General features: G+C 37.0%; 1 protein-coding gene across 1 annotated transcript in view; it reads left to right on the top strand.

The window, feature by feature from the left end:
- Nucleotides 1-26,431, top strand: part of DTHD1 (death domain containing 1) — a 61,656-nt gene that overhangs the window by 24,035 nt on the left and 11,190 nt on the right. The window contains exons 6-8 of the mRNA XM_006191178.2: nucleotides 1,702-1,866; nucleotides 2,784-3,073; nucleotides 8,725-8,969. Of these exons, the coding sequence (XP_006191240.2) occupies nucleotides 1,702-1,866; nucleotides 2,784-3,073; nucleotides 8,725-8,969 (700 nt within the window). The remainder of the gene's footprint in view (nucleotides 1-1,701; nucleotides 1,867-2,783; nucleotides 3,074-8,724; nucleotides 8,970-26,431) is intronic.

Here is a 26,431-nt window from a genome sequence, read left to right on the forward strand (position 1 = left end):
ATTTTTTTTGGCAAAATGAATGCCAAATGCACTATTTGGCTCAGATTATATCCCCACCTACACCTGGGAGTAGGGTCAGCCCCATTACAATTGAGAACACGTAGGTCTTCATGGAAAACTTAGGTGATGAGCAGAAAAAATGTGAGAGTTGTTAACAGAAAAAAAAATTACATATAATTAAGTCAATTTCTAGTAAATGACCAAAGTTCTCAATTCAGTATGAATGTAACTTCCTGTGTTAATAAATTATTAACTTACAAGGGTTAAAAAATTTACCATATTTGTGGTTATAAACCAAAAGCCAAAAACTGTTCTGTTTTCCCCTGTCCTCCTGATTTTAATCTGGTTGATCGACCTAGTCTAAAGTTTTCAGAGTAGACATTTAAAATCTAGCTCATTTCCTAATCTTTGGTTCACAGGACAGCTCAACCTGTGAAACTAAAGTAGTTTTAAAACCGTAACAAATTCTATTCACAAATAAAGATGTGGGATTCACACTTGCATCTTCATTCTGAGTACCTCGCTAGAATGGTTCTGTCCTCTTGTGGCTTGTAGCACCATTAGACCAGGTTTTGTTTAGGTTTTTCCAGCAAGCTGTTCAGGATCAAGGATTTTTCTTCTTTTAGTTGTGAGAAACAGATATCCATTCAAGTGAATTTAAGAAAAGAAGAGTTTATTGTAAGGCTATAATAGCTGCTTTCTCCAGCTATAAGACTACATTGATTCTTTCATCTTGATTTTTCTCCTTTTCTCTTTTAGCATCTGCTCTGTTTCCCCTTTCTTAACAACCTCTCTGCTTATTCATTTTCATAGCCAGGACAACAAGTTACAATCTCTGGGCTCTTCCAAAGAAAGGAATCACATTGTCTGGGTTTTGGAAATTGGTCTCCTGCTAGTAAAATCAGCTCTGGTTGGGGAAAGTATCACATAGTACACGCAACTGCCTCTTTCATAGCTTCTGGGTGGGCAGGTTAAGCAAGAGGGAGAACTGTATGAGAAACTAATTGACCATGTCTGCTGTAGGAGTTAGGATGAGGTTATCGATACCATTTATGCTTATTATAATTTTAAGTGCTTTACAAATATTAACACATTTAACCCTATGATATAGATAGTATTATTACTCTCATGATACAAATAAAAAGACTGAGATACAAGGAGATCAAATAACTTGCCCATGGTCATACATTTAGTTAGAGGCAAAGCAGAGCCACTCAGAAGTTGAAAGTAGGCAGGATTGCTCCAGAGTCAATGATTGCTATACCACGAGTCTTGGCTATCCTGAAGCATCCGGTTTACGTTATTGAGTTTATTAATGTTTGGAGTCCTTTAAAAAGCTCTTTTGCCAGTAGTAAAATGCTTCTCATTCTCCCAAGCTCATCTCAGGTATTAGCATTTCCACTTTGCAAGCTTTCCCAAGCACCTTTCTTCTGCTGTTAAACAACCCTATACATTCCCATCATTGCCACACAGATCTCCTTGGCCTGTAACTGTTTCATATTGTTAATACTGTGAGCTTCTGTAGGGCAAGAGCAATATATTTCTTATCTTTGTACTCCTGGTGCACAACATAATTACTGGCACATAGCATATACTTAATGAATTGTTATTGGATTATTCACTTAATAAGAGAATGAATGCATTAAATATAATTTATGCTACTCAAATTTCACCAATTTCTCTCCTGCTACTGCAATACAGGACAAAAAGCACCTCCATAAGAAAACCTGGGAACAACGCCTGTGAATCTTTGAAATTATTGGGATTCAGAAGCCGAGATAGTGGTTGGTTTGTGCTTGACGGGGTTGCGGTGAGAACCATGCAGAGTGGCTTGATATCATTTGAATTGTGTGACCATTTAGAGAGGTAATACTACAGTAAACAATACCAGTTGATGAGATGATATCCTCATGGTTCATAATTGATGTTTACAGAAGCACAATCATAGGACGAGATTTTTTGTTCCTCAAATAGAATTATGGATTGTCCTTTAGGGTGTGCTAAAAATGCAAACTAGATCCGACATGAATATGCTATCTGTAATTTCATTCATGATAGTTTAATAAGTGCTTCTGGAAACCACTCTTAACTTAGATTTATTTTTACAGCTTTCTTCTAACTCCAAAATAGTTTTAAAATAGCACCTTCATTGCTGAAATTCCATGGAGATAGTAATTAACTGTTCATATTATGCTCATCTGCTAACTATGCATATAGAAACTGAATTTGTTACTTCAGTGTCCTGATTTTGCTTTCTCATTTCCATGTTCTCTAGACAGCTCATTATGAGAGGAGTTTTAGACAATTTTAAGGTTCACAAGAAGTAGACACTCATAAAGAGAGGGCAGTCATATGTCCAAAGATAGCTTTTATCTCATAAAGGAAAAGCTCACATCTACAGTTGTCTTGGGTCAGGGTCCCTAGAAAAAGAGATTAAGATGAGAATGTGAGTGACTCATTGAGAGAGGGCTATCAGGTGACTCCTGTAAGGGAAGGAAAGAAGCAGGCAGGGCAAGGGAAGAAATGGGAAAAACTAGGGTTTGGGCTCAGCCTGATACCTCAGGGAAGCTCTGAAGCGTGAGTACCAAGGGGGCTGGCTTTACACGCCTGCATCAGTTTGTCTTTGTGAATGTGCGGCTGTTCTAGGGGAGGGGGCGCTTACAGGCAGTTTTCTGGAGAATGACTAAGTGACGGGTGGTCCAGCCCAGGGAGAGGGATTTGTTTTAGTAGTATTTTTGAGACTGGATACTTCCCTCTGCTCACTCTTTTTTCCTTCCATGCAGGCTTATCGTGCTTCACCTGTCTTCCATGGTGGACAACATCCATTTGGTTTCTTTCGTCAAGTCTTTGGAGGAAGCCACGCTCAGCACCACTGCCTGCGTTGTGCTGTATCATGAGAAAGACAACCCACAGAGAGTCGTTATTTTAGTGGTGCCTGCTAAGGATTTAAACCAGGTGCTTAGGAATTTGCGCTTGGAAGGGTTCAGTGGTCCTCCAGAGCCATCTCGCCATTTCCAAGTGAAAGAAGGAGAACAACTTCTTTTAAGGTTTACTGGAAACATATTTGCTTCAAGTAAGTATATAAAAAAAAACTTTTTGCATATTCTGTGGGCTACTGGCCACAAGCTTCAGAAGGAGCTCACTAAATGTGTTTTACTAAGCAAATCTTCAAAGGATTAAGTGGAGGCTTTGGAAAAGTAGGAAGAGAAAAGAGACCTATGTGCTTCTTCCTTTCCAGTCTCTTTCTTCTCTTTTCAGGGTATGCGTGTTCCTTTGTGCACAGACATTCTTTTAGAAAGTTTCCTCCGTAGTCACTGTATCTGAGTCCAAGCTAGGATCATCTCTTTCTTACACCAGTGTAGCCACCTCCTAAATATTCCTCAGCTTTCACTATTAGCCACATGAAATGTATTTCCATACATTAACAACAGCGGTCTAAAAATATAAATCATACTTTATTACTCCCCTGATTAAAACTCTATAATTACTTCCCATTCTACTTAAAACAATATCCAAACTCTTTATGTTGTCCTACAAAGAATCCAATCTGGGGTCAGTGGACTCCCACGAGAAGTGTCATTAGTACTATATTCCAGTATACTTGTCCTATTTATCATTCCATTCATTCTATTTTATATATTTAAAAGACTACCCTGAGAAGGAATCCAGAAGTTTCACCAAACTCCAAAAGCATTCATGACACAAAAGCTGTTCAGAGCCCCAGATCTAGATGACACACCCCAGCTTCCCTCTTACCTTTATCTTTATCTAGTGATTTCTATTTCCATTATAAATCTTACCACAACCTGCAATTACTTTATTTATTTATCTGTTTACTTCTTTTCATTCCTATACTTCAGTTCCTCACTGGAATATAAATTCCATGGGGGCAGGGACTGTGTCTTTCTTGCTGTGCACCCCCGAGCCTGGAATGGAGCCCAGGACATCGCTACGTCATCACTACCATAAATACATAAGTAGTGAATGAAGGAAGATATGACAACGCTGAGGAAAACAAACAGGGTGAATGATGATGAGAGGTGGCAGGAGAGGTGGGGAAGGTGAGGGAATGGACGAGACAGAAGAGATAAAAGGAGAGAAAGAGAAAGAGAAAAGGAAGCCGAAGGAGAACACAAAGAAAGCAGCTGTGAGAGAGAAGAGAGAAAAAGATCCTTGGGGGAGTTGCCAGCACAGCAATTTCTTTTTCATTAATCCCGCCCCCTCCACCCCCCAGCCCTTCTAACTCCTTTCCTCAAGGTGGAATAAGATCTAACAGGTACACATGTAAGGATGAGGTGTGAGGGGAAATTCAGGAATGGGTTTTGTGGGGATTTCTGGTCCAGGGGTCTTGAGATAAACTTGATTGGTAATATTCTCTGTTTACTTATAAATTAGTATAGATTCCATTGATTTTTAAATAGTGCCCATTTTCTCTCTGATTCCGGAAATTACTCCAAGCTCCACTGGCTCTTTGCTCCCTCTTGCTTCAGAAAGCATGTGGCTTTGAAGCCGAGGCTGCCTTTTTTTCTAGTGTCCCAGAAATAAGTGAGAATCTAGGTGTCTCAGTTTGAAGTATCTCTTCCACTTTCATGTGCAGAGTTGCAGTCCTCTGGGCCAGCTGATGGGCCACAGTGTGAGTGACAGAATGTCAGGAAAAGGGGAAGGGAAAGGAGAGGAGGGCGGGGAGGAAGGGTGGAAGAGATCCCTTCCTACTTGGCTTCCGGAGCAGAAACCACCCTGAGACAATCCCTCTAAGAAAACAGTCAAAACCTGGAAGTGTTCCACCCAAACTCATGATGCAAATGACTTCCTGTAATACTTGGGACAGCAGCTGTGTTTCCCTCTGGCTATTTGTCTGTGAGATTCACAGAGGTGACCATGAGCCCTCATGGAAGGATGAAGTATCAGTTCCTTACTGAGGGTCTTGCTCCTGTTAGATGGAGAAAATCCAGTGAGGTTCCAGATAGAGCCTAGGTCTCTAGGAAAGGCAAAGCAGAAAGGATCCCAGCATCCTGCCTGACTCATTTTCCTTGAGTGAAGACGACTTCTCCATTCCTATATGGAGGAACTGCACACGTGCTGGCTACCTCCAGGCACTCTTATTTTAGCAGATGCTCCACTCCCTACCACAGGCAATAGGACACTCAGCCCTTGCCTATGAGAAGGTCAGTAACCCTCTCTTGTTTAGGGCAGATTGTGTAAGGCAAGGGTAGAAGCAGGAAGACCAGTTAATGTGCCACTGCAGTGAACCAAGCAATGGAAGATGGAAGCTTAGATGTGAAAGTGTTGAAGATCATGTCTGATACTTTCACCATCACTATCTTTCGCATAGACAGCTAGCCACAAGCATTTTTGCCGTATAACTAACTGGCTGTAAGGCAATTTTGTTATAAAAGATACAATTAAAAAAAAATAAAAGGGAATTTAAAAGGACATAATATAACAGGAGAAATAAAATAACAAAATTTTAAAGACTGTATTGTGAAATAGAAAATATTTAAATACAATGAAAATGTGCATAGATTCATGGCAATGCTGCACAGATAACTGATTTTATTTTGTGGGCTGTACCTAAGATCTTACCTTCCAAGTCTTTTGTTCATAATATTTTAGACATTTTTTTAAAAACTTGTTGATTAGTCTCTTTGTTTAGCATCACACTTTTTCTTATTTGCTAACGCTTATCCTTCATTAAAAGAGATATCAGTTCCCAAATACAAGGATGCCTATTTATAACTGAGATTTGTGTTGCGTTGTGAAACCTGTAGACACTGTGTGCCCTTGGCCTACTGTCACATGTCCATTGGTAGATGTTCCAAAGTTCTGCGGGAAATGGAGGTTCAACTTTGAGCTTGTCAGGCCCTTCGTCTCAGCCTCTTTCTCCCCCAATTTAGTATGTTTCAAAATGAGAAACCAATTTTTGGGGTAAATCACTGTCATCTGTCATGATTTTTTTGTTGTTGTTGTATATATCAAACCAAACTACTAGCCAGTTATTTTATCTTTTATGGTAAAATTGCCTTCTAGCCAGATATATGGTAAAATGTTTGTGGCAAAAATGCTTGTGGCAAAGATGTCTACAGCAAAGATGCTTATGGTGAAAGTACTTAAAACTGGTGGAAATGTGTTAGAATATAGGAATATTCCGAGCCAGTGGTTCTCATAGGAGTCTTCTGGGTCTCCGGGTTGCTAGCCTGTCACCTCCTCATCTGACTTTTCTAAGCAAAAGCATACATTTCTGCATTTGTAATTCCTATGTCTTCAATGAAAAATAGTTTAATACTCATTATTGAGAAGAAAATATATTGCTATAAGAAATCTCTAGTAACTCACAAAATATAAATAAATTCTGTAGTTCTTTATATGACAAATATTTATTGTATAGCTGTTAGCCTACTATCCTTACTAGGAATTATACACATAATATGTTGAGGAGAAAGAGGTTCTCAAAAGGTTAGCTAATGATTGACTTCATAATTTTAGTATGCAATAACAGCTTTTGGGTTGACTTCTCTAAATATGCCAGAGTGGGAGAAAAAAAAAAAAACACTACAATTTCTTTGTGCTATTTGTCCTTTTATCAGTTCTCTTTTTTTTCTGTGACAAAGGATCTCCAAAATATAGTGTGATATCTTTTTAAAAAATCTGCATAATGCTTTCTGTTTATAACACCAAAATCATGCTATTTATTGTTAGTAAATCCTCAATAATTTCATCCTTATTTTATATATAAGTATGACTCAGAGATTTGCATTACATATTTTTGTTTTTTAAAATCAACTGGCAATAAGAGGTAGATACATTTTATGTCTAAATTGAACCTATGTGGCTATGTTTCTTCCTCAATCCTTATACACTGTATATAAATTATTCCTTATAAGTAATTATGTACATGGAGGGAGTATCTTTCAAGGGGTGGAAGGAGAAATTTACTAAATTTTATTCTATTGTGACCAAAGTAGCAACAGATTTCTTGATAGTACTTTAGTGATATGGAAGCAGAAGTGTGCCAGATGTTAGTTACCCCAGTGATCCAGAAACTCTAATTTACTATTTACTATTTCAGTGACTCCAAATAATTTTTCTTTTTTCTTTTCTTTGTTTTTTCCTTTTTACCAGAGTGAAACTTAAGAAGGCAAACCCTGGCTAGCCATAACTGTCCTAGGATGTCCTAGGAATCTGTTTTGTTCAAGGAGCCAGGTTGCCTGTAAAATAGAAATTTGTGCAAAGGAACATACTCCTGTACCTTCCCTAACCTGAGGTATTCTAAGTCTAGAGTTAACCGTGCTTAGAAATTCACAAAAATGACCTCTAGCAGTTACAACAAGGAGAAAGGTATTGGTGTCATCTACATCTCTTACTCTTATTTCACTGGGCAAGATGGAAACCTTCCCATGAGAGAGAGGGAGAGAGAGAACTCTGGGCAGTCATCTTTCAGACCTCTCAGAGCAGCAGGAAGCTGCAACTTAGATATAGAAGTTTCATATTAACATTTCTTTAAAAATTTTAAATGGGTTGTTTTTTTGTCATACAAATTCAAAACAGTGGAAGAGTCCTGCTTCTTTCTTCTCATCTGCTATCACCGCTGTTATTTGCTGTGCCCTTATTATGTGCCAGGCCATGTGCCAATCATTCTACCTATATTATCTCATTTCATTCCAAAACAATGCTAGAAGATGAGTTTCATTTCTCTTGTTTTAAAGGTAAGGATATTAAGACGTCAAGAAGTTCAGAGACATAAAAGAAGTGGATAAATATGACAGAGGAGATTAATAGTAGAGGCTGAACTTGAGTCTACATCTTTATGTTTCAGAAACATATCATAACTGCTACATTGTAAAAGCTTACTTTTCAATTTGCAAAGGGTAATGTACTCTGCCTTAGGAAATACGGCAGTGTCTGTTGTACTTTTGCAGTGACAGGATCAGATATCCTGATTGTCATGGTAAAACCCCTGTGAGTGAAACATTATGTTCACTAAAGTGCCATTATTTTCAGTGGACAGTAGAGAAGACTTTTACATATCCTTGTTTGGGAGGAATTCACCAGGTTTTAATAGAAATTTTAGTAACTATTTAATCTAGTAACTATTCCATTTGGAAGTTCTAGAACAGCACTGTATTCCTGCGATGGTGAAAATGCTTTATATTTGTACTGTTCAATAAGGCAGCTACTAGACAAATGTGGCTACTGAACACATGAAACGTGACGAGTGCCTATGGAACTGAATTTTTCATTTTTTAATAAATTTTAACTTTAATTTAAAAAGCCACGTGTTGCTAGTGGCTACCATATAGGAGAGTGCCATTCTAGAATGTCCATTGTGAGGTTGTGATGGTGGGAAACATTGTATGACTACTTAAAGGAAAGGAAAATATAATTCTTAAGAAGTGAAAATAATTTTTTAAGTAGAGAAAGAGCGGGATATACCCAATGGTTTCTTGTTATAACAAAATGGAATTGAAAAAGAAAATGGAATAGAAAAAGAAACTCAAAGATTATTAGATCTAGAAGCAGCCAGAGAGCTCTTGGTTCAACCAGATGAATCGTTTCAGTAATCTGTAGTCTCAGCCTACTGCTGCCCTGTTAGGTTATGTTTTGACAAGAGTCAATTACACAAAAAGGATGCATTTTGAAAAACAAATGATTGTTTGGATTTTAAAAAATTAAGTAAGGAAACACGCTATGTCTTCATAGTAACAAATGCATTTTACTTCTATTTAGGCAATGGGAAGGATTATGGAAAAGACTACAAGCTTATTTTTCATTTACAAAGGAAACCTAGACTGGAACTCCAAATCAAAGAGGTGGATGAATTTGGAAACTATAGCTGTCCTCATTATAAGGGCACCCTGGTAGTTTATAAAGTACCTAAAGAAAGGATAGCCCACAACTTGGATCAATCTCTTATACTTAATGAAAATCATTATCAGTTGCCAATTTGCAAATTACCATTGAGACTGCCAAAGGTGAGTTATTTTACTTCCATAATTACTGTGTTTGGTCAGTTCTTTATAATTATCTACCAGAATCAATACTGCAGACATATGGATACTTATGGTTAAAAGAAAAAATAGGAGTAACATTGATAAGGAAGGAGTGGGTAGCTATAATTTTAAAGTGATAGATCACCTAATCAGAATTTCTACTTTCTTTCATATCAACTTTCTAATAGGAACAATTCAAGTCGGTCTGGTCCTGACAGTATATTGTTAATGACTATTGAAAAAAAATGTTATAAATTTTCTGTAACTGTATCTGAGCAACTAGAAAAGTCATTTATAAAAAACATTGAATACATTTCAGAACACAACATTTTAAGAAAAAATCATGTGGTGACTAGGAAAATGACATCAAAATATTTTGAATGAGAAAAATCCTGCACATTTAAGAGTTAATTACTCTTCATTTCTGATTTTGTTTGAGTTCTTTTTCTCTTGGTTAGTCTAGCTAAAGCTTTGTCATTGTTTCTTATCAAAGAACAAACTCTTCATTTCATTGATTTTTTTCTACTGTCTTTTTCATTTATATGCACTATAATATTTATCTCCTTCCTCCTATTAACTTTGGACTTGTTTGTTCTTTTCCTAATTTCTTTAAGTATGAAGTAAGATTATTTATTTGTAATTTTTCTTGTTTCCTGAGGTAAGCCTGTATCATCATAAACTTTCCTCTTACAACTGCTTTAGCTGCATTCCATAGATTTTGGTATGTTGTGTTTCTGTTTTCATTTGTATATATATTTTTTATTTTGTCCTTAATTTCCTAGTGATCCATTGGTTGTTTACTAGCATGTTGTTTAATCTCTACATTTTTGTGATTTTTCCAGTTTATTCTTGTAGTTGATTACTAGTTTCATGTCATTTTTTTTTTTTTTTTTTGCTGGAGAATATGTTTGATAGGATTTCAATCTCCTTGAATTAATTGAGACTTCTTTTGTGGCCTAATGTGCAATCTAGTCTGAAGAACAGTCTATGTGCACTTGAGAAAAATGTATATTCTGCTGCTTTTGAATGGAATGTTCTATATATATACCTATTAGGTTCATTTTACTTAATGTGTTTGTTTAAAGTTGATGTTTCCTTATTGATTTTTTGTATGGATGAACTATCCATTGATGTAAAGTCCCTTATTATTATTGTATTTCTGTCAATTTCTCCCTTTAGATCAGTTGATATTTGTTTTATTTATTTTGGTGCTCCTTTATTATGTGCATATATATTTATAAATGTAATACCTAGAGGAGAAATTACAACTGATACCACTGAAATAAAAAAGATTATAATAAACTACTACAAACAATTACACACCAAAAAATTGGGCAACCTAGAAGAAATGGGTAATCTTCCAAGACTGAATCATGAAGAAATAGAAAATATGAACAGATTGATTTCTAGTAAAGAAGATTGAAACAGTAATCAAAAACTTCCCAACAAACAAAAATCCAGGACCAGATGAATTCATGGGTGAATTCTACCAAACAGTCAAAGAATATATAATACCAATCCTTCTCAAACTCTTCCAAAAAGTTGAAAAGGAGTGAACTCTCCCAACCTCATTTTATGAAGCCAGTGTGACTCTGGTACCAAAACCAGACAAGAATACTACAAAAAAAAGAGAAAGTTACAGGCCAATATCCTTGATCAACATAGGTGCAAAAATTCTCAAGAAAATATTAGCAAACTGACTCCAATAATACATTAAAATAATCATATGCCACGATCAAGTGGGATTTATTCCAGGGATGCAAGGATAGTTCAACTTTCACAAATCAATCAATATGATGCACCATATTAACAAAATGAAGGATAAGAACCATATGATCATCTCAATAGAAGCAGAAAAGGAATCTGATAAAATTCAACATCCATATATGATAGAAACTGTCAGCAAAGTGGGTAAAGAGAAAAGGTACCTCAACATAATAAGTCATATATGACAAACCCACAGCAAACATCATTCTCAATGGTGAAAAGCTAAAAGCATTTACACTACGATCAGGAACAGGACAAGGATGCTCACTCTCACCACTTTTATTCAACTTAGTACTGAAAGTCTTAGCCATAGCAGTTAGACAAGAAAAAAAAATAAAAGGCATCCAAATCAAAAAATAAAATGTAAAACTGTCACTATTTGCACATGGTATAATACTACATATAGAAAGCTCTAAAAATTCATGAAAAAACTGGGAGAACTAATATATCAATTCAGTAAAGTTTCAGAACACAAAATCAATATACAGAAAGCTGTGGCATTTCCATTCCCTAATAATGAACTAGCAGAATGAGAAATTAAGAAAGCAATCCCATTTACAATTGCAACCAAAAAAAAACAAATCTAGTAATAAATTTAACTAAGGAGGTGAAATACCTGTACACTAAAAACTGTAAGACATAAATAAAAGAAATTGGTGAAGACACAAATAAATGGAATGATATCCTGTGCTCATGGACTGGAAGAATTAATATTATCAAAATATCCACACTAACTAAAGCAATCTACAGAGTCAGTGCACTCCCTAACAAAATTTCAGACATTTTTCACAGAACTAGAGCAAATAACTTTAAAATTTGTATGGAAACACAAAAGAACCCAGATAGCTAAAGCAATCTTGAGAATAAAAAACAAAACTGAAGGGATCATGCTCCCTGATTTCAAACTATACTACAAGTCTACAGTAATCAAAACAATATGGTATCTGTATAAAAACATACACATAAATCAGTGGAACAGAATAGAGAACCCAGAAGTAAACCCACACATATATGGAGAATTAATTCATGACATTGGAGCCAAGAACATACCACAGAGAAAGGAAAGTCTCTTCAATGAATGGTATTGGGAAAACTGAACAGTCACATGCAAAACAATAAAACTAGACCAGTATCTTATACCATACATAAAAATTAACTCAAAATGGATTAAAGACTTGAATGTAACACTGAAAATCCTAGAGGAAAACATAGGCACAACCTCTTGACATTGGTCTTAGAAATGTGTTTTTTGGATCTGACTCCAAAGACAAAGGAAACAAAAGCAAAAATAAACAACTACATCAAACTAAAAACCTTCTAGGCAGTAGAGGAAATCATCATCAAAATGAAAAGGGAACCTACTGAATGAGAAAAGATGTTTACAAATCATATGTTTGACAAGGGGTTAATATCCAAAATATATAAAGAAGGCATATAACACAACAATGAAAAAACCCCAAACAACTCAATTTAAAATGGGCAGGGGACCTAAATAGACACTTTTCCAAAGAAGACATACAGATGGCCAATAGGCATATTAAAAGATGTCCAATACCACTAGTTATTAGGGAAATGAGAATCCACACCACAATGAGTTATCTAAAAACTCTCAAGGTGGCTGTTATCAAAAAGACAAGAAATAAAAAGTGTTGGAGAGGATGTGGAGAAAAGAGAACCTTTGTACATTTTGCTGTTGGTGGGAATGTAAATTGGTGGGAATGTAATTGGTCTAACCAGTATGAAAAATAGTATGAAGAATTGAGAATATAATTACCAAAAGATCCAGCTATTCCATTTTTGGATATTTATCCAAAGAATACAAAATTACAAATTTGAAAAGATATATGCAGCCTACGTTTATTGCAGCATTATTTGTAATAGCCAAGATATGGAAACAACTTAAGTGTTCATACATGGGTGAATGGATAAGAAAGATGTGATACATATATACAATGGAATACTACTCAGCGATAAAAAAGAATGACATCTTTCCATTTGCGACAACGTAGTTGGACCTTGAGAATATTATGACAAGTGAAGTAAGTCAGACAGAGAAAGACAAATAGCATATGATTTCACTCATATGCGGAATCTAAAACACAAAACAAAACAAAAACCACGTAATCAAACAAAACAAAACAAAAACAAACTCAGAAATACAGATATTAGATTGGTGACTACCAACCAGAAAGGAGGGAGGTTTTGGAGGGGTCCACAAAATGTTTGAAGAATGTCACTTGATAGTTGGTAACTAGATTTTTGGTGTTGCTCACTTTGTAGTGTATACAGATTCTGAATTGTAACGTTGTACACCCGAAGCATATATAATCAATTTTACCTAAATTAAAAAAAAAGTTACTTTTGTTCACTTTTGTTTAAAATTCTTACTCTTATCAGGAAACAAACAAAAATTTAAATAATTTTCTTGCTGTACATACTATTTCTTTCAGTGATCCAGAACTTGTACTTCTAAACTACATTCTAATGAGAGATATAACTGAAAAATTTATTTTATTACTCCAGAGGAAGAACAAACTTCTTATCCTTTAAAGAAAACCAAGATATTTTTCTGTGTTTTTACTTGTATTATGAACAGTAGTAATATAGTTTTCACGGGGTTAGATTTTTGTACTGATTTTAAATAAATTACTAAGATGAGTAATTAATTTGACACATATTAATTGAACTTCTGAAATAGGGAATGAGCTATGCTAGACATTATGATAAATACAGAGCTTATATAGGAAAATACATGTCCTACCTAAAGCTGCATTTTCCATAATGATGGCCACTATCCACACGTGTCCATGGAGCACTCGAAATATGGCTAGTCCAAATTGAGATGTACTATAAGGGTCAAATACATACCGGATTCCAAAGACTTAGCACAAAAAAGAAAATAGAAAAAATTTCAATAATTTGTTTAAATTGTTTTCATTGTAAATTACAATATTTTGCTTATGCAGTTAAATAAAAATATATTACTAAACTTAATCTCACCACTTCAAAATTTTATGTGGCTAAATAGAACATTTTAAATTATTTATGTATTTCAAACTGTATTTCTATGGGACAGCGTTGCTCTAAATGGTTTATAATCTAGCAGAGTATGCCAAACATTTATACAAAGTCAACTTTGTAATACAGCGAATAATTAGACTCATAGTATCAACAGTGTACTAATAGTTATTCAGAGGAGGGTAATGGTTCTTCTGGAAGCTAAAATCAATAGAAGTTTCATGGTGGTTGTGGTATTTTATCTGAGCTTTGTTAAGTTGGTAGAGATTTGGCTATTGGAAAAAGTATGTTTGGCTGAGGAGATGGAATGAATTTGAGTGGGGATGGTAGGCATAACTTAGCAGAAATTCGTAAGTCACATAAGAATGAAGCTGGAGGAATAACCCTCCCAGACTTCAGATAATACTAGAGAGCTACAGTAATCAAGACAGCATGATACTGGCATAAAAACAGACATATGGATCAATGGAACAGAATAGAAAGCCAGAAATAAACCCACAGATCTAGGATCAATTAATCTTTGACAAAGGAGGCAAGAATATATAATGGAGAGAAGACAGTCTCTTTAGCAAGTGGTGTTGGAAAACTGGACAGCAGCATGTAAATCAATGGAGTTAGAACACTCTTTCACACCATACACAAAAATGAACTCAAAATGTCTTAAAGACAAGTATGAGACAAGACATGATAAACCTCCTAGAAGAAAATACAGGCAAAACATTCTCTGGCATAAATCTTAGCAACATTCTCCTAGGGCAGTCTACCCAGGCAATAGAAATAAAAAGAAAAATTAACAAGTGGGACCTATTTAAACTTATAAGCTTTTGCACAGCAAAGGAAACCATAAGCAAAGCAAAATGACAACCTATGGAATGTGAGAAAATATTTGCAAATGATGTGACTGACAAAGGCTTAATTTCCAGAATGTATAAACAGCTCATACAACTTAAAAACAAAACAAAACAAAAAAAACAAACATGAAATGAACCCCAAAATGAACAGAAGACCCAAACAAGCAATTCTCCAGTGAAGACATACAAATGGCCAAAAGGCACGTGAAAAAATGTTCAATATCACTAACTGTCAGATAAATGCAAATCAAAACTACAATTAAGTATCACCTCAGACTAGCCAGAATGGCCATCATTAAAAAGTTCATGAGATAAATGCTGGAGAGAGTGTGGAGAAAATGGAACCCTTCTATGCTACTGGTGGGAATGCAGTTTGGTACAGCCATTATGGAAAACAGCATGGAGATTCTTCAAAAAACTAAAAATGAACATATCAAATGATCCAGCAATCCCACTCCTGGGTATATATCTGGCAGGACCTCTAATTCAAAAAGATACATGCACCCCAATGTTCCTAGCAGCATTATCTACAATAGCCAAGACATGGAAGAAAGCTAAATGTCCAACAGATGATTAGATAAAGAAGCTGTGGTCTACTTATACAATGGAATACTACTCAACCATAAAAAAAGAATAAAATAATGTCATTTGCAGCAACATGGATGGACCTAGAGATTGTCATTCTAACTGTAGTAAGCCAGAAAGAGAAAGTAAAATGCCATATACCATTTACATGTGGAATCTAAGAAAAGAAAAAAAGAGGACATTAATGAACTCATCTACAAAACAGAAACAGACTCGCAGACATAGTAAGCAATCTTATGGTTACTGGGGGAAAAGGGGTGGGAAGAGATAAATTTGGGAGATTAAAAAATTTATTCTGTATAGCACAGGGAGCTATATTCAATATCATGTAATAACTTTTACTGAAAAATAATATATTTATGTATATGCATGCCTGGGACATTGTGCTGTACATCAGAAATTAACACATTGTAACTGACTATGGTTCAAAAAAAAATAAAAGAACCACTAGAATAATTTCTAAGATGCCAAAAGTCTTTCAAGTGCTTTCCATGCATTGTGTCATTAATTCCTCACAAAAAAACCCTATGAAGCATTATCATTGTTCTCATTTTATAAGAAACTCAGACATAGAAATTTTAGGCAACTTTCCCATGGACTCACAACTTCTTAAGTGTCAGAACTAGGATTCAAACTGAGAAAATATGCTTCACACAAGTGCAACCACTGTGTGCCGTTCCCTCTTTAGCAGATAAAGCTAGGATTCTTAGTCAAAGATACAGGATGGATTCTAGGATCTTCAGGTTCTCCCTGGAAGTTGGTATGACAATTTCACTACACTATGCTCCAGTGTAGAGGTGATAGTAAAATTATTTAACACATGATAGGACATGGATTCTGGTCATTTGCACTGAAAGGAGCCATTTGATCTGAAGTGCAGGGTCCTGGAGACATTAACTCTTTACTTACTGTTTTGGGGGAAACCCTGGGGTTCCTGGGAGGCATGTGTAGGGTAGCAGAGTCTATTAGACCATTGATACTGAAAATCATATTTTAAGAACAGCATAGCTAGAGAGGTGTATCCCCACCATCAATGTCTCCTCTGTGCATTTTCATTTCCATCCTAGGGCCTTTGTAGTGGCTGCTCCCCGCGTTTGGGGGCTTCTTCCCTCTGATAGTCACGTAGCTGGTTATTTTCCATCCAGGTCTCAGCTCAAGTATCAACCCCTTCACCCTACTCCTCCATCTCCTTATCTACAGTCACTCTTTAACCCCTGACTCTTTTAAAACTTACTTCGCAGCACTTACCATTCATTGAAATCATTTGATTTATTTACTTGTTCATTACATTTCTACTTGCCTTTGCTCCCTGAGAAGGCAAGTCCATGAGGGAAGGACCTATTCCACCCTGTTCGGGCCCTGTACTCAGTGATTACAACCGTGCCCGGCACCTCGTAGGCACTCTGCGTATTTGTGACTGGAGGGATGAGGGGAGGGCTGTAGAGTTCATTACATTCTACATGTTTAAGAACTGTTGACTTAAAGGAATGCTTGAGTAGTCCCAGATCAGTGGTGTAGAGCCTGGCTGTACAAATGCTTAGCTGGCAGGCCAAGGGGTGATTTGGATCAACATGAAGATTTGAGAGCAGAGGAAGGTTACATCGGGGTGCTCTCTCAACAGCTAGATTTAGCACTTTACTTCCTGAGGTCACTATGTTGATATGATGCTGTGGGGTGCCCAGAGGGAGACCAGTGAGGGCGGCTGTGGGAATTCTCTGGCAGGAGGTGGTGAGCACCTCTCTGTGATGATGGTGGACAATGGAATGAAAGGCCTTTAGGTGAGAGAGGACAGACTAGAGGTACCAAATATGAAACAAATCCAGCTTTCAGTTTGCAGTATTTTCTCTGTGCCCTGACTTCATGAATTCATTAATCAAATTAGCCAAGCTAGATAATTAAGGGGTTTATATAGCTTTTCCTCAATGAAAGTCCCATTCAGTGATTGTCCCTGTCTTTTGCATGAGCTCTTCTCTGCTTTGATTCTAGAGCAGCACTCTCCATCTGCTTGCCTGAGCAGTTCCTCCTGGTCATCTCTCACAGCTCTGCTGAAGTGTGACTTCTCCCTGGAAGCCCTCCCTGACCCCTGCTCCAAGTTAGCTGTTCCCTGCATGTGTTTCCACAACGTTCTATACGTTCCCCCATCACTGCAGTTACCGTATTTTATCATAATCACTAGCCTTCCAGTAGACAAGTGTTTCTCAACCTTATTTGTTTTTCCTCCTAAGGAGTCTCTAAACTATATGTCTGTTTATGTATTATATGTGTATCTATATTTTATACATTAAAAGTTTAAACTTTTTTGTCTTGCCCCAGAGCAAATTTTCTCTCCTTGAGGGTGATGTTACTTTGGTTGGGAATGTGGGCAATCAACCATGCAGGCACATCCACTGTCTTGCTCAGCTTGTACGGTCAGTGCCAGGCACATAGTACACACTTGAAAATTATTTGTGAGTGATTAGATAAAGGAGACAATTTTTCATAACTTAACATTGCCCAACCTTGAAATTTATCATCTTGAAACTATACTGGGATTTAAAAAAATTACGTTTTAAATGCCTGCTGCCTTTCATATATGAATCTGCTGCTAATATGTCATTTTTTTTTTCCTTCCGGATAAGTTTGTATAGGGTTTTCCAGAGTCACTTTTTGGGCCCTTTCTCATGCCTAAACTAAGTCTTTACAAGTAAGTTTGTTGGTGTTGAGAAAGAATCTGTGGCTAGAGAAAATTCTCCTCTTTTAAAACTAACATACCTAAATGGGAACTGAAACCATGACCTCTATTTTTATGAGAACAGACTTCTTCCATAAAGTTTAGAATTTTAAAAAATCCATCTCAGCTAGGCAGTGTTAGAATGTGCTATTTTTTCAGGAAATGGAAGTAGCCATAAAAGGTGGAGCTCGGCATTAATGAACACTATATTATGCATACATTTATAGGTGTAGCATAAATGAGGGGAAGGCATCTGTCAAAATTGAAACTGTTTTCCACGGAGAAGGCAAGCAGGAAATATTCATATGTATGTATATGGATATAAACACACACACATTCACATACAAATAATCCCAAGGTGTGGCCTTAATGTACTGTGCCTGTTTACCAAAGCAGTGAATATATCACCCATTACCTCATGCTTGTGAGGCTCTCTGTTCATCTTACTCTTCAGCCTCCACCTTCCATTCAGTCATCTATTAATTCATTCAACGAAGACTTCCTGCATCCATGGGCCACGCTCGCGGTGTTTCTGTCCATGCATGGTCTCATTCTTCCCTTCCCTCTCTATGGACTATTTTCATGTCAGAGGGCAGAGTGAGCTTTTAAACCATCAGTCAGATTCCCTCCTGCCTCTGCTCCAAGCCCTGCAATGACTATCAGTTTCACTCAAAGTCAAAGATTCTAAATGAACTTGGCCCCACTGACTCTAGGGCATTCCTTCCCATTGTCTCCTCTTCACTTAACTGTAGGCACAACAGCTCTCTGGCTGTCTGGAACTTGCCACCCATGCATCGGCTTTGGGTTTTTGTATTAGCAGTTCCCCTGCCTGAAATGCTCTTCCAACCATCAGATACCTGCATGGCTAACACCTTCATCTCCTTTAACGTGATCAAATTTCACCTTCTGAGGCTTACCTTGATTCTGTTTGTTATTTCAGTCTGTTCCTACCCACACAGCCTGACACTCCTTACCTTGCTCTGATTTTCTCCTTTCATCTAAAACATTGTTACCTTCAAGCATGTATTTCCCCATTTATTATGTTTATCGTAGGAGCACCTCCATCCTACAGCTAGGACATAAGCTCCTTGAGGGCAAAGAACTTTATCTGTTTCATTCACCAATGAATCACAAGGACCTAGAAGAGTGTCTGGCATCTGTTAGGTGCTCAATAAATGTTTGTTGAATGGGTGAATTCATGAAGAGAGCTTGCATTTTAAATACCAAAAGCGCGAAGAGGAAGTAAGAAGTGTCAAGAAGAAAAGTAAGTTCACATCAGAGGGTTGTCAGAGCTGGCAGTGGACACTTATAGAAGGGATGGCCAGTGAGGGCTTCACGGTGGAGGTGATTTCTGGGCTGAGGAGCCATGGTGACAAGAAGCCTGTGTGCTTGTGTGGCCAGAAAAGCACACTGGGAGGCAAACAGCAAGTTCCAAGACTGGACTGGGCATCAGTGTCTCATCAAAGACTCGAAGGAAGACCATTATGGTGAATGCACACATGAGGAACAGAGAAAGGTGATGAGGCTTGAAAGATAAAGAGGCCCTGGTGATAGTTGAGATTTCAACAGAATCTGAAAACAGTCATAAAATCAATATATGTGAAAATGTATGGCTGAGAAGAGTGATGATTTATCTCTAAACTTTTCCTAGGTTGTGCTTCAAACTTCCTCTTTTTACAAACATATTCAGGTGAATTCAGTTCACCTTATGTCTATTTGTGCTTTGACAGAAATAAGGCAAGTTTCAAAGAACTGTCAAAGACTTTTTAGGTGGCAGGAAGTGGTGTGCGTATGTGCTTCTGAAATCACGTCACATAGGTGACTGTCTGTGCTGTTAGGTTATTTGCACCAGCTTGAGTTGTGACTGCTTTTGACTCTTCCTGTCTGCTCAGAGGCTTTGCTTTGAAGGAGAGAAGGGCTCCAGGTGGCTGTTTTTGCAGGACTCTGACTGAGGCTGCAGTGTCCCAGTCATACCTAACCTACATATTTACGTAAGCCATCCGTTGACCCAAGTTTTGCTTAGCCTGAACTTCCTCTTTTTTTTTTTAAACTGATCTCCTGACATGTGATTTCTAGTAAATAATGATACTGTTTCAACACTGAATTCTCAACACATTAAATAACTTGCTGTGTCAAAGGGAGGAAGCAAGCAGAGGCTGGTGTCACATCCAGTTCTTCAGAATCACCACTTTCTCACCACTTTGGACTTTCATTACCATCTCCCTGCCCTGCCAGGGTTGACTTTCTTTTCTATATGATTTTTCCTTCCTAACCATATGAAAACCTAAAGAACAATCCTGGCTAAATAAATGAGAAGATTCCAAACTATTGCAAATGTTTGCATTCATAGGCACTTCAGTTGTACTTAGGATTTTTCATTGTAGTAACTTACAAAATTATATTAAGGTTCAAAAATGAAATGGAATTTATAACCCTTATGGTAGCTATTAAGAAAGGAGGTTAAGAAAAATATAGACTTTTAAAAATCCTTTAAGAGAAATCAGGGTTATGTCTGTTGTGGGAAATGGTGAATTTAAAATAGCAATAGGGAATTTTAAATAGTAATTTAAACATTTTTTTGGTAACTTAGTTTTATGCTCTCTACACTACAGTTAATTCCAATAATGTGTACGTTACTTCATCCTCCACCCCCTACCAATTATAGAAGAAAGTCATTTGAATCTTGATAAGGAGAGATATCATGTCAATTTCTTTAACCCAGGAAAGCTTTAAAAGCTACCTCACTCTTTGCAGTGATTCAGTTCTGGCACTCCTTGGCTCTGCCTAGACATGTCCTCCCTGTCTGTCATCTAACCTTCCTCTAAGCCATCAGAAAGACCTTCAAAGACACAGTTTTGACCATGTCACCAAGAACTGATTTTATATTGTACGTGAGATGTGAAAGGGAGAAAATGAACAAAACTAGTTTAGTCAGCAACAGGATCCTCTATTCTTTTCTGGGAAGTGCTTTGCCCACCAATTTAATCAGAAGAGAATCTTGCCCTCTCTTTTCCTCCTCCTTCCTCTTATTCTTCCCCCTTCCTTTTCTTTCCCTCTCCCTTCTTCTCCTCTTCTCCCCGCATCTCTTCCCCTCCCTTCTCCTTTCTCCTTCTCTGTTCCTCCTCCTCCTTCCTCCTTCACCCGCTGTCCATAAAAGGGAAGGTTTTCTCTGCTCAATCAGCAGTATAACTAAACCAGGAATTGTGCACTATATTGATGTGTTTGCATTTATTCTGTTAAAATTATAACATTTAATAAGTGAAAAATGATGTTCATTAATTCTGACAATTTTCTAGTTCATGAACTGCAACTGTTTTTTTTTTTGTAGATATAGCAGCAAACATACCAATTAACAAATACTAATTAAGTGCCTACTATATATGAGACATTATGTAGGGCCTTAAAAGAAAGTAATACCTGTCAAAGTCCTAGCTTTCCAGGAAATCACAGTCCAGTTCAGGAAATAAAACATAAACACTTTAAAAGTTGTAAAACAATGCAAAAGATAAATAATAATTGAATACAACAATACAGTAATATCATAAGACAGGAAGTGATGATAATTTGCAAATAAATGACTAAGATGGTAAGTGCTGGGACATTTCAGAGAAGGCAGGAATTCCAGTGGGCTGAGGTGACTTGGGGACACTTTACAGAGCAAGAGAGTTGTAGAGGATGATTCGTTCTGGAGAGGAAGAGAGAAAGAGGAGTGGGTTCCATACAAGGGGGATGACCTGAGCTGAAACTTAGAAGTTTAAAAAAAAATGACACAAAGGAACTTATTCACAAAACAGAAACAGATTCACAGACATGGATAAAAAACTTACTGTTACCAAAGGAGAAAAAGGATGGGGGAGGGATAAATTGGGAATTTGGTATTAACAGATACAAACTACTATATATAAAATAGATAAACAACAAGGATCTACTGTAATAACCTATAATGGAAAAGAATCTGACAAAGAATATATATATATATATGTATATATATAAATATGTATGTGTATATATATAAATATGTATGTGTATATATATATATATACACACACATATATATGTACCTGAAATATTTTGCTTTACATCTGAAACTTACACAACATTGTAAATCAACCATACTGTAATAAATTTGCAACAAGGATAAGTTGTATAGCACAGGGAATCATAGTTATCTTGTAGTAACTTTTAATGGAGTGTAATCAGTAAAAATACTGAATCACTATGCTGTACACGTAAAACTAACACAATATTGGAACTAAACTATACTTCAATTAAAAAATAATGAAGTAAAGGGGAAAAAAAGAAGTTGCAAAGCACAAAGCACGCTTCAAGAAAGGACAATGAATAGATCTGTGTGGCTTGAGTGAAATATTTGGAAAAATCATACTGGAGATACATTGGGGAAAAGTTATGGAGGATTCTGAATGCCTTGTTTAGGTCATCCAAATGTTTCTGTGAAATTGTTATGGGGGGTCCTTTTGTCAAAATTTGTCAGAAGGATGTGACTCATTTCATAATATAGAGATCATGTGCAAAGCCGAGATTCACATCCGAGATTCTTAGGGTATGAGGAAACAACACAATCTCTCAGCTGCTGTGCTCTTGGAATGAGTCTGGCCATAACTGAGGATGGAGCAGCGGGTATCTAGCTAGTTTTCATTGAACATCTTTTATCCTATAAGTAGTGGCAAGCCCTTGGAAAATTTTAACCAGGAGGGCAACATGATCAAATTTTGTTAGCATATCATTGTGATAGCCTATAAGGATAAATCAGAAAAAGGTGAGCTTAGCAACAGCAAAATAAAGGGCTAATGAGTTGTCCACGGAAGAGATGATGATGGCCTGATGTTCAGACCACGGCAGTAATGATAGAGAGAGCAGAGGTCAGAGAGGGAGTTAGGATTTGAGATCAACTGGACTCGGTGAAAGAGTGAATACGAGTAGGGACCGGGAGACAGTGGAAGTTGTGGACTGGGCGCTTCCTAGGGTGGCTCCCAGGACACAGGTTTGAGCTATGGTCCTATGATACAACAGAGTGTTTCACTAACTAGTTTAGAAGTGTGTTCAGACTTGCATTTCATCTCTGTTCCCCCTAATATTGCCCTATCCAGTGGCTGATTATAAATTCTCCTTGAAGGCCTATCACCGGCCCCATTTTCTATCTAGATCACACAACAGATGGGGTATTTTTTTTTCAAAAACAGATATGACTTTTCACTCTTCTCCTAAAACTTCTCAGTTGGCTCAGACTTTATGTCTATTGATCAAAAGTCCAAGCCACTTACTCTGGCATTTAAGGCCCTTCACAACCCCCTCTAACTCATTCCTACTGCATTTACCCAACTAATGTCTTTTGCTGCAGTTCCACTTAAGATCTCATTTCTTCTACACATTATGGTCTTAATTTCCTCAGAGGTTCTTCCCACAGCTGCCCTTGTGACAGCACTGACTTAGCTGTATGATCATCTCTTTAGAAGAAGACTAAATTTCCAAGGCAGAATTAGGTACTACAGTGGTATGTATTAACTAAAGCCCTGAATACATACTAACGTATGGTCTGTTATAATTTTAATTTGTGTAATAATAAAGGTAATGATAACTAATATTGTTATTTCTTGCTAGTAACTTGATAAAGCATTTACACATATTGACTCATTTGCTGAAAAGGTAGATGGTTGAATCAACTGAGGCACAGAAAGGTTTGCTCAACAGGAAATAGCTAGAGAATGGCAGTGTTACTGTTTGAACCCAAGTTCATCTGGTTCCAATGGTGGCACTCCCAATCTCTGTACCAGTGTTTCCTTTTGTGACTGAGTTCGTCAGGGCTGGGAGCACAGCTCATCCAATTTTGTAATCCCATCTCTAGGACACATTCAATAGTATTTTGTTGAACTATTAAAGAATAAATGAATGCATGCTGGGAAAATTGATAAAGCAATTAAAGGTGGAGACTTAATAGCTGATAAAAGCTTTACCTGTTTCCTTTCCCAGGTAATAGTTACATTTAGCAGAAGCCTTTCATGCCGACAAGCGAATGACTAATGTGGGGATTTCACACACTGTGGCCAGACATGGGAGGAAGATGTTTGTGGCTATCCAGGCCTTTCCCAGTACATTCATATCACTCTTTCTGTCAGAAAGGATATTCCTATCTATAAGCCAAAAAAAAAAAAAAAAAGACAGGAAGTTTTAAAAAGTCTGTTAGGATATTCTAGAAAAAACTTTGCTTAGAGTTGAATAGGAAGCTTGACAGGTCTTCATAACTGACAGAAACTTGTTAGGATTATAATTTTAGAATGGAACAATAAAGGAATGAGGTGGAAGTTTATGCAAGTTCTAATAGTGTTGTATGTCTTTAATTTGTTGAGTTGCTTTTTAAAATCAATAAGGTCTCCTACATGGCTGCATTTACGGATCAAAGAATCTGCTTTTGCCAGAATTGCTTGGAATAGTGAGCAAAGTTTTAAGCATATTCACAATAGCTACCATTGATGGAGTGCTTGGTTAAGTGTCAGACATGTCTGAAGCATTCCATATACATGATGTCATTTAATCCTTCCTGCAATCCCACGTGGTATGTATACTGCTTTGCCCTTTGGTAGATGAAACGTGAAACTGAGATATTAATTTGGAAATGAGGTTTATCTATTCCAGGTTGCTTTTGACAACTTTTCTTGACTGACTCCATGTGTATTCCATATATATTTCCTGACTTATCCAGAACTTTCCTCACTTTATCCCTGCAGCCATCCCCAAAAGCCCCTTCCTGCTGTCTGTTCCAGCTGCTTGGATCAATTGGGGTTTCTTGAATTGGTCTATCTGGTTTCCAGGGTCCTAAGCTGTCTTCTTTTGTGACTGACTCCTTCAAAGGCTGAAAGATATTTTAATTCCTTCCTCTTGACAAAGCCATAATCAAACTGAAGCCTTAAAAAAAAAGTCATTTTCTAAGAAGCAATTGAAAAAATAATGAATAAACAAAACGTAAGTTTGGCTGCAGTAAAAGGTGCAGGGTTTAAAACTGAGAAAGACCTGAGCTAAACAATGATATGAATGGGCATGTCTTCTGGGATTGATAACAGCCTGATTTCTTTTCCAAAAATCTTAATTCCTAAATATATTGCACTTGAGACTCCTCTGGGTCAGCTCTACTTGCTCTAAACTCAGTTCTTTTTTCCACACTAAACTTACATCTCTGTGGGTTTATGCTGGTCTTCAGATCTTTCTATGTAAAAGCCTTTCCTTTTATTGTGAGGACCAAGCCTTCAGGAAGTTTAACACTGAATGTGCAGTTATAATAATATCCGTGATTAATACAACCACAGGATGTTTACTGACTGATGCTGGTGTATTTTAATCTATACATATTTATTTTAAAAGCTGTGTGTGTGTGTGTGTGTGTGGCTAATTGCAAAGGCACACAGAAATAGAGAAACTATACAATGAATCTATATGGATCCACCACCCAACATTTCTGCCATTCCTCTTCCGTCTAACAGGTTTTGTTTGTTTGAGTATTTTAAAGCAAATCATAGCTATTCTATCATTTTACTTGTAAATAATCCTATATGTTTCTCTGAGAGGCAAGGACTTTTAAAACAAACAAACAAACAACCACAAACCACTGCAAAACCTAATAAAATTAGCAGCTATCACTTAACAGCATCTCCTATCCCATCCATGATCTATATTCATCTACTGACTCACTTTTCTCTTTTTACAGTTAATTTTCAAAAACAAGGTTTAAAAAGTATTCACACACTTCATTTGGTTTGTGGGCCTCCTCCATCATTTGCTGAATTCTCAGTGTAGGTAACGTCCTTTACAGACATTTCACTCTAGCCTTGTAGCATACGTCAGAGGTAGGAGCCATCATCTCTGTTTCACCAGTTTGAGGATTTAGCCAGAGCGTTTAGTTGGCTTGCCTAGGCTTACATGACTTCGCAGGGGCAGAGGCTACGCGAGGATCTGGAAATTAAAGTCATTTCTCTTTATGCTCTTTCACTTCCCCCATTCCTTGCACAGGTCAGAGCTTTTGTGTCCTTACATTGTCCACTTTTATCACTATGTTACATTGCCTCTCGTGTTTTTTGTCCCCTTCAAAATGTTTAGCGCAAATCTAGATCTCCCAGAAAGCCAGAGTGGTTGTACCTTTTGTTGAAGCTAAGCTTTGGAAAAGAGCAACTGTAGCTTTGGATGGCGGTTTCCTTTTTTATTTGGAATTTTTCAGCTCCTGAGGCAGAAGCAGACTTTCTGCATCATCTTGGTTGTAAGTGCAGAGTTACTTCTGAACAGTCCAATATGTTCCTCTGTTGCATCCATGTAAGGGACATCTCATAGCTCCTCATTTCAGAGCAGAGATAATGGCCATCCCTTAAAGATGATAAAGGCTCTAGCTTTCTCTGTCCTACGTTATGAGTTCACGTTCCTTGCTTTTTGTTGATGACTTATCACTCGGATGCCCTCAAAATGTTCTCCACAATTTTAAAAGAACAAAAATACTTTGCATGCATGTTTAC

This window comes from Camelus ferus, chromosome 2 (assembly GCF_009834535.1).
Source record: "Camelus ferus isolate YT-003-E chromosome 2, BCGSAC_Cfer_1.0, whole genome shotgun sequence".
Lineage (NCBI taxonomy): Eukaryota > Metazoa > Chordata > Mammalia > Artiodactyla > Camelidae > Camelus > Camelus ferus.